At 46.4% G+C, this 13,477-nt stretch overlaps 2 protein-coding genes across 2 annotated transcripts in view; both read left to right on the forward strand.

The window, feature by feature from the left end:
- Positions 1–6: 6 nt before the first annotated feature.
- LOC109914620 (heat shock 70 kDa protein) lies at positions 7–1,606 on the forward strand. Its single transcript, XM_048616618.1, has one exon. It carries the CDS (start codon positions 79–81, stop codon positions 1,291–1,293), a length of 1,215 nt encoding a protein of 404 aa, XP_048472575.1. The 5' UTR covers positions 7–78; the 3' UTR covers positions 1,294–1,606.
- A 10,745-nt stretch (positions 1,607–12,351) lies between these two features.
- LOC109935266 (putative heat shock 70 kDa protein 7) overlaps positions 12,352–13,477 on the forward strand; it is a 12,954-nt gene continuing 11,828 nt past the window's right edge. The window contains exon 1 of the mRNA XM_048616689.1: positions 12,352–13,476. Within this exon, the coding sequence (XP_048472646.1) occupies positions 12,471–13,476 (1,006 nt within the window). The 5' untranslated portion in view covers positions 12,352–12,470. The remainder of the gene's footprint in view (position 13,477) is intronic.

Consider the following 13,477-nt stretch of genomic DNA (forward strand, 5'->3'; position numbering starts at 1 on the left):
TCCATTGACGATGGTATCTTTGAAGTGAAATCGACGGCGGGTGACACCCACTTGGGAGGAGAGGACTTTGATAACCGCATGGTCAGTCATTTCATTGAGGAGTTCAAGCGTAAAAACAAGAAGGACATCAGTCAGAACAAGAGAGCAGTGAGGAGGCTGAGGACAGCCTGTGAAAGAGCCAAGAGAACCCTGTCTTCCAGCACACAAGCCAGCATTGAGATTGACTCCCTGTTTGAAGGCATTGACTTCTACACCTCCATCACCAGGGCTCGATTTGAGGAGCTGAATGCTGACCTTTTCAGAGGCACTCTGGAACCAGTGGAGAAAGCTCTGAGAGATGCCAAGTTGGACAAGTCACAGATCCATGACGTTGTCTTGGTTGGGGGCTCCACCCGCATTCCCAAGATCCAGAAACTGCTGCAAGATTTCTTCAGTGGCAAGGAGCTGAACAAGAGCATCAATCCTGATGAGGCCGTGGCCTATGGGGCAGCTGTTCAAGCAGCTATTCTGATGGGGGACAAGTCTGAGAATGTTCAGGACCTACTTCTCCTGGATGTTGCTGCCCTGTCCCTGGGTCTGGAGACAGCAGGAGGTGTCATGACCGCACTCATCAAGCGGAACACCACCATTCCCACCAAGCAGACCCAGATCTTTACTACCTACTCCGATAACCAGCCTGGTGTGCTTATTCAGGTGTATGAAGGAGAGCGAGCCATGACCAAGGACAACAATCTCCTGGGGAAATTTGAGTTGAGTGGCATTGCTCCTGCCCCTCGTGGTGTGCCACAGATCGAGGTCACCTTTGATATCGATGCCAATGGCATCTTGAATGTCTCTGCCATTGATAAGGGCACTGGCAAATCGAACAAGATCACTATCAGCAATGACAAGGGCAGGCTGAGTAAGGAGGAGATTGAGAGGATGGTGCAGGATGCAGAAAAGTACAAGACTGAGGATGAAGCCCAGCGGCAGAGGATTGCATCTAAGAACTCTCTGGAGTCCTACGCCTTCAACATGAAGAGCACAGTTGAGGATGAGAATGTCAAAAATAAGATCAGCAATGGAGATAGGAAGAAAATTCTTGAGCAATGCAACCAGGCAATCCTGTGGCTGGAGAACAATCAGATGGCAGACAGGGAGGAGTTTGAGTACCAGCTGAAGGAACTGGAGAAACTTTGCCGTCCCATTATTGCCAACCTTTACCAAGGAGGAGGAGCAGCAGCAGGGGCTTCTTGCAGAGCCCAGGCTGGCAGTGCCACTTCCACAGGACCAACTGTCGAGGAGGTGAATTAAAACACTGAGAAGTCTGTACCTCTGAAATCCAGAACTGAACCTTAGACTTTTTTTGTTTTTTTTTTTCTCCACTCCCTGTCATTGAAAGTTTGCTGCAGAAGTTACTACCAGGTACAACAGTTAAGATGTTAGTGATCTGGGAGCCTGTTGACATTTGTAATTTAATTTTCTGAACTCTGTGGAAGAAGATCAATGTGTTTGCCATCTTGTTGTATTGGCTTGATATGGAATAGTTCTTAATGTACAGAAGTATTTATTTTTGGTTACAAGTACTGTTTATTTTTGGAAAAAATCTAATAAAAATGTTCACTTAATGATTTCTGTATGTTGTTTTCTGTGCTGTGTAACTTCAAGTAAGTGCTATGAATGAATTTTTTTTTGTTTTCCCCACTGAGGTATATTTGATCTATTTTCACACCAGCACTGAGACTTATTTTAACACCCAATTAACCAATATCGAACAGTAAAGCACAGGAACAGGCCCTTCAGCCCACGGTGTTGTGCTGAATCTGACCCAAAGTTCAACTAATCCCTTCTGCCTGCCCTCTCCATTCCACGTTTATTCATGTACATATCTAAAAGCCCCTTAAATGCCTCTATGCTATCTGCCTGCACCACTACACCAGCCGTGCATTCCACAAACCTTTTTTTTCAAAAAACGCTCCCTCGCATTTCTTTTGAACCTTCCCCTCTTACTGTGAATGCATGCCCTCCACTATTAGACATATCAACTCTTCACAGGGGGAAGATGCTGCCTGTCAACCTTATCTCTCAAACTCTTATCATGTTTCCCCTCGACCTCTGCCGCTCCAGAGAGAACAACCCTTGTCTAATCCAGCCTCTCCTAATAACTCATACTCTCTCATCCAGACAGCATCCTGGTGAACACCTTTTGCACTCTTCCCCAAAGCCTCCACATCCTTCCTGTAGTGCGGCAACCAGAATTGATCAGAACACTCCAAGTGCGGCCTAACCAAAACAAGGGAAATGTTTACATTTCCTTCATCTCAAAATCATGTCATTGGCAAAGACCGTTTTAGAATTGCTTACTCATGATAAAATACTGTTTCTTGTTGATGTTTTATTTTCAATTTAAACTGAACTTCATGCTCAATACTGTTTACTGCAAAATGACAAGATTGTTGTCCAAAATAAGAAAGAATTAACATTTCAGTCATTAATAAATTGTATCTTTAAAATTGTACAGAATGTCCATGTGCCGACTGGCTGGCTACAACAAAGACGTTGTCGGGTGAATAAGTGGGCGCTGGTAATGAGGAGTTAGTGTTGGCAGAATCATAATGTCAGTTCAGAGGCCAGGTCAATGTTTTGGGGCATAGGTTTAAATCTGTCCACTGTAGGTTGAGCAATTTGATTTCAGTTTCAAAACAAAATGGAAGAAAGCTGTGGCCACCATGCAATAAAGTCATCATTGTCAATTGTTGTTTCAAACAATCTGGCTCCCTATTGTCCTTTAAGGAAGGAAGCTGCTCTCCTTACCTGCTCGACTGACATGTGAAACCAGTACCAGAGCAATGTGGATGATTCATAACTGTTCTCTTGCCAAGTAATGACAGGCAATGAACACTGACCCAGCCAGCAATGCCCACACCCTGCGAACGAATGAATAATAAAAGACATCTTGGTCCGAGTTCCCTGCTGCAGTCAATGCAATTCCACAAGGTGTTGTGGCCTGCTGTCTGTATCAAAACCTGCACCAGGGTCTGACTACTCCCCAACACTATCCTCTTTCATAATTTGAGTTTGGGTCTTTCAAAATGAGTAGACAGAATTTCAATCAGTAAGGGAATCAAGGGTTATAGGCAAAAGGCAGGAAAGTGGATTTGAAGATTATCAGATCAGTCATGATCTCATTTTATCACTGTCATCTACATTGGAACAGGCAAAGGGAGGAAATTAGAAATTGGTGACCAATTTCACTGCCGAACACAGATTACAAAATCGTGTCTAAGGTCATCGCCCACTGAGTCAGGCCACCTTTGGGATCAGTGATTTATCCTGACCAAACCTGTGCTGTACCAAGCAGGATGTTCTCGGAGAGTCTCATGCTCCTCCGGGATACGATTCCCTATGTGTAGGAACGGGGTGTGGACACCCACCTCATTTTTCTGGACCAGGAGAAGGCCGTTGACAGGATGTCATACACCTACATTTGCGACATGCTGTCCAAAATGGGCTTTGTGGCGGTAATCTGCACTTGAATCCACCTGGTTCCCTGCTGCAGTCAATGCAATCCCACAGGGTTTTGTGTCTTGCTGTCTGTATCATAGCCAGCACCAGGGTCTGACTACTCCCCAACACTGTCCTCTTTCATAATTTGTTATAAAAACACTACTAAGTTGTGAACATTTATGTCCCAACATGTCTTGGCTCCTCTGTATTCGAATTGGCTCATGCTTCACCAGGCATTTAGTCATGTATCTTTCTGGTTCCATCACAACGTGCCCAATAATATGACAACAAAGTGCTTTGAGACGGTGTACAATGTTAAACTACACAGATACAAGTTGATATTATTCTGGTCAGTGGCACAATCGGCAGGAACACCACTGACACAGTGTATGATGCCTGTTGCTGAGAGATTATGTGAAATCAGAACAATAAAACCAAAGACTCTCGGTTGTGAATAGTCTGCCAATTTACTTCAGCTCTAATACCCTCCAGGTATAATGTAGTTCAGCAACCAGGAACAAAGCCTGTGTTATGAACCTGCTCTTCTGCTCTGAGAGATTGACTGGACTGTGACTGATGACACCAAGCGAGTAAATTGAAGAGCAATCCCTGAGTAACTTCAGCAGCAGTTTCCTAACCAGGACACTAGGTGGCAATGTTGCCTGCTGCAAATGACACCAAATGAAACAAGAGAGAAAGAACACAAGTGAAGGATATCTGAAAGCACAAAATGCTGAGAGAGTGAGAAAGACAGCACTAGCAGAATTTGTTAAACTCCTGAAATCCCCTCCCTGACAGCATTGTGCATCAAACTAAACAAGATGGACTCCATCAGTTAATAAAGTAGCTCACCACCACCTTCTCAAGGAAAACTAGGTAAGGGCAATAAAGCTGGACGAGCCAGTGATGCCTGCATCCCATGAGTCAATAAAACTTAAGACATGAAGTGGAAGAAAGTAACAAAGTTTATATCAGGTTTACTATGCAAATATGTGAATGTGCTGAGTAGAGTTAATAACATTGGAAAAATCATTTCATGGCACTTCCAGAGACATGCCTCAAGGAAGGTCTGGCCTGAGTGCCAAATATTATTGATGACAAGGTGTTCAGAAAACAATGTATGGAGGATCAGTAGCTGTATTGGTGAATGAGAGCATTCCATGTCTGGAGAAAGTGGATGTCCCACAATGTCCAAGGATAGAATGAATTTGTCCTTGAACTCATGAACAAAAACAGTACAATGACATTACGATGTGTCATCTCCCAACCACTCACCATTTAGATGGATATAGAGGAACAAAGCTGTATGCAAATTACAGAGAGATGCGAACATTATCAAGTCGTTTTAATGGGGAACTTGATTAAAACGACTATAGACTGGGGCACTGGTGCTGTGTAATGTGAAGGACAAGGAATCAACATCAGTATGTGTCCTGTCCAACAGGGAAGGATCCACTCTTCAACCTGACCCATGGAAATATGGTGGGCCAACCAGATCAAGTGTGAGTGTGTGGCCATTTTGGAGACAGGGATAATTCTGCAGAATTCTTTACTGCAGCGTGCTGTTGAGTTTGGGCCTTTCAAAATGAGTGGAGAGAATTTCAATCAGTAAGGGAATCAAGGGTTATGGGCAAAGGGCAGGAAAGTGGATTTGAAGATTATCAGATCAGCCATGATCTCAATGATCTCATTATCACTGTCATCTACATAGGAGCAGGTAGAGGGAGGAAATTAGAAATTGGTGACCAAATGCACTGCCGCTTGCAGATTACAAAATCCTGACGAAGGTCATCGCCTGCTGGGTCAGGTCAGCTCTGGGATCTGTGATTTCCCCTGACCAAACCTGTGCTGTACCGAGCAGGATGATCTCCGAGTGTCTCGTGCTCCTCAGGGATACGATTCCCTATGTGCAGGACCGGGGTGTTGACACCCACCTCAACAGACTGGACCAGGAGAAGGCTGTTGACAGGATATCATATACCCACATTTGGGACATGCTCTAACCACTAAATTCAGGATTCAATGCATCACTTTCCACCACTTCCGACACCTGCAATCTGACCCCACATAGCGAAGGATATATTTCCCTCCGCGCCCCTATCTGTCTTTCGGAGGCACCGCTCTCTCCACGACTCCCTTGTCCATTCCACACTCCCCACTAGCCCCACAACCCCAGCACCTTTCCCTGTAACCGCAGGAAGTGCTACACCTGCCCCTACACCTCCACCCTCACCTCCATGCCAGGACATAAAAAAACTTCCACATCAGACAGATGTTCACCTGCACATCCGCTAAAGTGGTCAATTGTATCCACTGTTCCTAATGTGGCCTCCTCAACATCGGTGAGACCAAGCGGAGGATCGGAAACTGCTTTGTAGACAATCTGCGCTCGGTTCGCGACAAACAACACCTTCCAGTCGCGAACCATTTACATTCCCCCTCCCACTCCCTGGACAACACGTCCATTCTGGGCCTTCTCCAGTGTCACAACGACGCCACCCAGAAACTGGAGGAGCAGCACCACATATTCCTCTTTGGGAGCCTACAACCCAATGGTCTCAATGTGGACTTTACGAGCTTCAAAATCTCCCCACCCCCGGCCTCATCCCATGACCAACCCTCCCTCTTATCCCCGCCTCCTTGACCTGTCTGTCTTCTATCCCACCTATCCGCTCCTCCAACCTAACTGACCAATCCCCACCAGTGCCTATCTGCACTCACCTATCACCATTCCCCCTACTTTCCACAGCCCCACCCTCCTCCCTCTATTTATTTCAGAGCCCCATTAACCCTCCTCCATTTAAGAACAAGAGTCCCGACACGAAACATCAGTTTGCCTACACCTCTGATGTTGCCTGGTCTACTCCTCCTCCTCCTCCTCCTCCTCCTCCTGCAGTGTTCCTCCAGCTCCACACTGTGTTATCTCTCCATAACAGGCTTTGTGGAGAGAATCTGCAATTGGACCAACTGCTCTACACCAACATCGTTGGTGCACTCTCAATCAATGGACAGGAATCAGAAAGCTTGCCAAACAGATCTGGAGTCAGGCAGGGTTACCACTCTCTCCTGCCTTGTTTGTGTGTTTTATAAGGAACTTTGCTGAGACCATCGTGAAGATGTGAGCCTGAGAAGGGTGACTATTCCAGGCACTGGGGGCCTGCAGGTCAAGACCTCCCTGTACATGGATGACGTTGCCATTTCCTGTTCAGATCCTCTGTCAGTGCACGTACTCATCAACGTCTACCATCAGTCTGAACAGGCCTCAGGAGCCAAGGTAAATCGAGGCAAGAGCAAGGCCATGTTCCTCTGGAACAGGGCCGACTAATTCTTTATCCCCTTCATCATCATCAGGACAGATTATCTGAAGGTGCTGGGAGTATGGTTTGGAGGGACTGGGGCATGCACAAAATCTTGGCAGGAGTCCATTGCCAATGTGAGGCCAAAACTGGTCTTTTGGAATCATCGCTCGCTCTGCAATGCTGGTACAAACCTGGTCATCAGTGTGAGACACTCTCTCTTTTACTGGTCACAGGTCTATCCCATTCCCAGAACCCGAGCTTTTGCAGTCACCCATCATACACTTCATCTGGAGGTCTAAATGTGGACTGTGTCCACAGGGACATCATGTAAAAAATGCTAGATGGGAAGGAGGGGGCAGAGAACATACCACCATCATCTTGATGGCCATCTTTCTGTGCGGTTCCATCAAGCAGTGCATAGACCCTCGGTTCGCAAACACAAAGTGTCACTATGTACTGAGGTTCTCCCTTTCCCAGTGTTGAAAAGATTGGGACTGGCCCCACTGCTGTGGAATGCTCCAAGTAGTTGGACTGTTTTCTATCTCCTGTCCTTCGTGGAAAAATTTGCAAAGAACCTTTGACCATGAGTCCATCAGAAAGTGGTCAGTACACAGCATTCTTGAGACCCTGAGGGGAATGGAGAGGGTGGATCCTGTCGCACGGTTCCCTGAGCAGACTGTCAAAGTCATTTAGCAGAATGCCTCATCACCAGAACTTTCCAACAAGCACCAACACATCACTTGGCTGGTGTTTGGACAGGTACTACCTGTGAGATCCATCGTGTATGCCCAGTCGGTCTGCGCCACTGCATGCTGCCCTCGAAGCGGCTGCGAGGGGTTGAGACTGTCACACATCTCCTCTGGAATGTGCTTTTGCAAAGGGCGTCCAGAGAAAGATGCAGAGGTTTTTAATCGAGGTTCCTCATAAGCAATTCCGTGATGCAGGACTCTGTGTTCTGTGGTCTGTTCCCCAGGACGCACACGAGACTAACACTGACGGCACCTGGAGGACCAACAACTCGATGAAAGATACCTTTCGGTCTGCTCAAAAGTTGGGGCGGCTGCCGCCAAGGTGCAGGAGGTAAGACCACTGTCTGAGGTCTTTCTGCCGAAGTTAATAAGGGTTCCGTTCATTTATCGGACTCTCCCTATTGCCTCAATTGCATATAAATATCGTTATGCACCAGAGCAGAACCCATCAAAATATTTTAAGATAGCCTGGACCATAACTTTTTCTTATTTGAAAGGCAAATATAAAGTGCCAGATGCAATGTGACTGTTGAGCAATGTTAAGCAAAACACAATTTATTTGAACATTACAGTTAAAATACAATCAAAGAAAGAGCAATTTAGAAGAACAACACTATTGAAAAACTTAACAGCACAATAGATACTGTAACTACTGTACAGAACTGAACGGTTTCTGACTATATGAACTAAGCATAATTTTTAAATTAAAAAAAACAGCCTAAGGACTTACCAATTTGAGCTCAGCTCAACCGGTGTTCTTCCAGGTTCTGCTCACAATCACAATCCAGCGATGGTCTCAAGACTTTCTAATACTGAAGGTTCTCAGCTCAGAGTCTGAATCAAGGTGTCCCTCCTGCCAGGTTAAGTATTGTTCTCTGCCTTTTCTTTCTCATGTCACTTTTGACTCTTTTACCAACCACATTCAATCTGTGTCCTCTCATTCTCCTATTTCTTATTGTGTTTGGTCACATGGGATTATTTGAAAAATCCTGGAATGATGCTACCCCTGTTGCCCTGGACAGCATCTCCCACTCTTTCATTGCTAACAATGAACAGATGACCCAGCGACATTGAGGACCAGCGATTATGAACACAAGCCACAAGCCACTGGATGATAATGTGGATAGAAATGATGTGCAGAGAGATGGTGAACAGGCAGGAGATTGGCACTAGGTGATAGATCCAAAGCAGGAATGATGGGCTGAATGGCTTCCTTCAGCACCGTAACAATTCTGTGATTCTATGTCACCACTGGTTCTTCTGCTAGTGACCTTCAATCTAATCCTTAGTCCAGAAGAGCCTAAGGTGTAGGAGCAGAAGTAGGCCATTCAGCCCATCAGGTCTGCTCGCCCATTGGATATTTGACTGATATGTTTCTCAGCTCAATTTTCCTGCCTTCTCCTCTTAACCGTTAATCCCCTGACTAATCAAGAACCAATCTATCTCTCTCGAAGACACTCAATGACTTGGCTTCCACAGGATTCTGTGGCAATAAATTACAGTTTCACCACCCTCTGGCTGAAGAAATCCTCCTTATCTCAGTTCTAAAGGATCATCCCTTCAGTCTGAGACTGTGCCCTTGGATCCCAGACTCCCCTACCAATGGAAACATCCTCTCCATGTCCATTCTATACAGGCCTCTCAGTATTCTGCATCTTTCAATGAGATCACCCCCTCACCCTTCATCAACTACCCAAAGTCCTCACCCGCTCCTGAATGACACGCCCTTCATTCCTAGGATCATTCCTGTGATCCAACTGAATTCAACCTTCAACACCAGCACATCCTTTCCAACTTGATTTCCAACTTGAAGTGACATGTAGCAACGCCGAGGTGCATGCATCTCAATTCAAAAATGTAACATTTTTGCCATGAAAATGGCACGAAAATGGATCCAACAAAGGCAAATCTTGCTTATAACACTACATTTACATATATTTCAGGCATCAGGAGGGTTCAATAACTGAACGGACCCTCATTGACCTTCAGCTGAAAGCAATCAGACAGTGGTCTTCCCCACTGCGCCTTAGCGGCAGTTGCCCCAAGCCTTGGAGCATCACTCAGCATGTATCCTGGACCTTGCCGTGTGCATCACTCTGTTGTGGTCAACTCCTTGCTCTAGAAGACCAACAAGTTTCGGGCAGACCAGATAACGAAAGGTCCCGTGCGGTCATAACGGGGTCACAGTGAGAAGAAACATAAGGGAATTTACTTGCGGAGAGATAGTTGGAACTGCCGATGCTGGAGAATCTGAGATAACAAGGTGTAGAGCTGGATGAACGCAGCAGGCCAAGCAGTATCAGAGGAGCAGGAAAGCTGACGTTTCGGGTCTGGACCCTTCTTCTTCAGTTATTTTGTAAACAATTGAAAGAAAAATCTGATCCTCCAGTATGCTAAACTTTTTAGATTATTCTAATTTAGAAACAAAACCAACAAATTAGTGAGAAAAAGTTCGTTGAATTCCATGACAAATGCTTGTTCATGGTAAAAGAAGCTCATGGCATCATTAGGTATGATAAAGCAATAACTGATGGAAACACGACCTCTAGAAGACCACCAGCACAGGAAGGTCACAAAGGAACTTTATACATAGGGAGTTCAGGACAGGGGACAGGTAAACAATTGGAGCTTAAGTGAAGATGTGGATAATTTGAACAAATTCTTACATCCAAAGATCAAGGGAAGACTGCCAGAAGTCTTCAAAGATATCTCAAAAGCAGACGATTGAGGTGTCTGGTAGCCATCACGAGATTATGGGAGGACCTAAGGTTTTCCTTCGAGTTATTCATTATTGATTGTAGTTGCTGGATTGGATGTGTAGATAAGGGGGATGTGGCTACCAGTGACATCAATGGTTCATATAATTTGTTTGACGCAAGAAGTATAAAAAATGTTGTATTCAGCTGGGAAACGTACAGTGCCATTGACCAATCCTCTGAACTGAGCTATGGTTAAGAGGGCAACTGGGCCCCACATGAAAACCAGATTTGAGCAGTCTCTGGCCTCTCCTACATGTGATAAAACAGCTCTGAATGAAGGTCGTTTTCAACTGTTGAACACACAGCTCAAGACTCCTCTTTGATATTTCTCCCTAATACAATCATTATGATTGACACATTTTGTCCAGGGATTCCTCAGGGTAGTCTCCTAGGCTGGGACATCTACAGCTGCCTCATCAATGACCTTCCCTCCATCAGAAGGTCAGAAGTGGGAATATTCACTGATGATTGCACAATGTTCAACACCATCATGTTTCCTCAGATACTGAATTAGTCCATGTCTAATGAAGCAAGAACTTGACAATATCCAGGCATGGACTGTCAACTGGCAAGTAACATTCATGCCACACAAATGTCAGGCAATGACAACCTACAATAAGAGACCATCTTACCATCTCCCCACGACATTCAATGGCATTGCCATCAAGGAATTTACCACTATCAACATTTTGGGAGTTACCATTGACCACAAACTGAACTGAACTACCATAAAAATACAGTGGCTACAAGAAAAAGTCAAAGGCTTGGAATCCTACAGCGAGTAACTCACCTTCACCAAAGCTTGAAAACCAGCTGTAAGGCACAGGTCAGAAATGTGACTGATTACTCCCCATTTGCCTGATTGAAGGCAGCTCAAAACACTCAAAATTTGACAGAATCTATGAAGAAGCAGTCTACTCCCTTGACCACCAGTGTGTACCATTTACAAGATGTACTGCAGAAATTCATCAAAGCTCCAAACGCAGCTCCTCGCAAAACACAAACCAATTCCATCTAGAAGGACAAGGGCAGCAGATACATGGGAACTCCACCAGCTGCAAGTTACCCCCAAGCTATTCATCATTCAGACTTGAAAATATATCACCAATCCTTCAGTGTCACTGGGTCAAAATCCTGGGACACCCCACCAACTAGCTGCCTGTTGATCTACCCACAGCACCTTCTCAAGGAGAACTAGGGATGGCAAATGAATGCTGGCACAGCCAGCGGCACCCACATTCCAGGAATAACTTTAAAAATATTGACGAAACTGGAACTAGACCACAGAGGGTGCCACAACAAGGAATGCCAGAACAGGGAGATATAACCTGTACTCTAGATTATAACTTTGTTAACAAACATAATTTGAAAGGCCGTGGGGGATGGGTGGAATGTGGAGATGGGGCCATTGAATTTTAAAGCAGAGATGGAGAAATTCTTGTTAGGCATGGGATTCAAGGGTTATCAGGGATAGATGGGATTAACATCTTATCAAAGAGAAAATTAAACAGGTTTAGACCTAAACCCAATACCATAATGTTGCGAGAAGACGTTTCTCAAACAGCCCAAGTGTGTGTTTCATTCCCCGATCTCCCAGGTTTTCCCTGCAGCACTGTCCATGAGATTTACTCCAATTCCTGGACACTCCCTGACAATCCTGGACATTTGGTAAACCCCCGCCTTACAGCTCATACCCGCTCACACACCCCCCCCCCAAACCCCCTCTCACTCCGGGATCCAGACCCGGCCCCCAGTACATCCCACTCCATCCACACTCCCATCCTTTCCCCCGGGGTGGGGTGGGGGTGGATCCTCGGGAGATCCCGCTGGAAATTGCCGCCTCATTCCCGAACCTTCTTCCCCGGACTCGCTCCTTCCAGAACACTCTCGGGCTCTCGGCGTCTCGCGGACCCGCCGCGCTCTCATTGGCCGCCGCTTCAGAATCTTCCACAACATTCCGACCGTGACATCACCGCTGCGCTCCCTCATTGGTCCGCGCCGCCGTCAATCAACAGCTCGCTGCCGCCCACACACGCTACATAAAGGGCCGCAGCTCAGCCGGAACGTCACAATCACAATCGTCAGGTTCGATTGGACACCGCGTGCCAGCTCCGTCGCAAGGAAAGGAGACAATCCACAACAGAGGAGAAGACTCAGTTGTACACACTCCCATCAACATGTCTCCTGCAGCTCAAGGAACAGCCATTGGTATTGACCTTGGCACCACCTACTCCTGTGTCGGGGTCTTCCAGCATAGCAAGGTGGAGATCATCGCCAATGACCAGGGCAACCGCACCACCCCCAGCTACGTGGCCTTCAATGACACTGAGAGGCTCATCGGAGATGCTGCCAAGAACCAGGTAGCCCTGAACCCGCAGAATACCATCTTTGATGCCAAGAGGCTCATTGGGAGGAAGTTTGATGACCCAGTCGTGCAGTCTGATGTGAAGCACTGGCCCTTCCAGGTGGTGAATGAAGGAGGGAAGCCCAAGGTCAGGGTCGAGTACAAGGGTGAGAATAAAGCCTTTTACCCTGAGGAAATCTCTTCCATGGTGCTGACCAAGATGAAGGAGACAGCAGAGGCTTACCTGGGACAGCCTGTCAGTAATGCTGTTATCACGGTGCCTGCTTACTTCAATGATTCCCAGCGCCAGGCAACCAAAGACGCTGGTGTGATCGCTGGCCTCAATGTCCTCCGTGTTATCAATGAGCCAACGGCAGCTGCCATTGCCTACGGCCTGGACAAGAAGGGCAGAGGAGAACACAACGTTCTCATCTTTGACCTGGGGGGTGGCACCTTCGATGTGTCTATTCTCTCCATTGACGATGGTATCTTTGAAGTGAAATCGACGGCGGGTGACACCCACTTGGGAGGAGAGGACTTTGATAACCGCATGGTCAGTCATTTCATTGAGGAGTTCAAGCGTAAAAACAAGAAGGACATCAGTCAGAACAAGAGAGCAGTGAGGAGGCTGAGGACAGCCTGTGAAAGAGCCAAGAGAACCCTGTCTTCCAGCACACAAGCCAGCATTGAGATTGACTCCCTGTTTGAAGGCATTGACTTCTACACCTCCATCACCAGGGCTCGATTTGAGGAGCTGAATGCTGACCTTTTCAGAGGCACTCTGGAACCAGTGGAGAAAGCTCTGAGAGATGCCAAGTTGGACAAGTCACAGATCCATGA

Source organism: Rhincodon typus, chromosome 35, assembly GCF_021869965.1.
Source record: "Rhincodon typus isolate 14 chromosome 35, sRhiTyp1.1, whole genome shotgun sequence".
In the NCBI taxonomy this organism is placed as follows: domain Eukaryota; kingdom Metazoa; phylum Chordata; class Chondrichthyes; order Orectolobiformes; family Rhincodontidae; genus Rhincodon; species Rhincodon typus.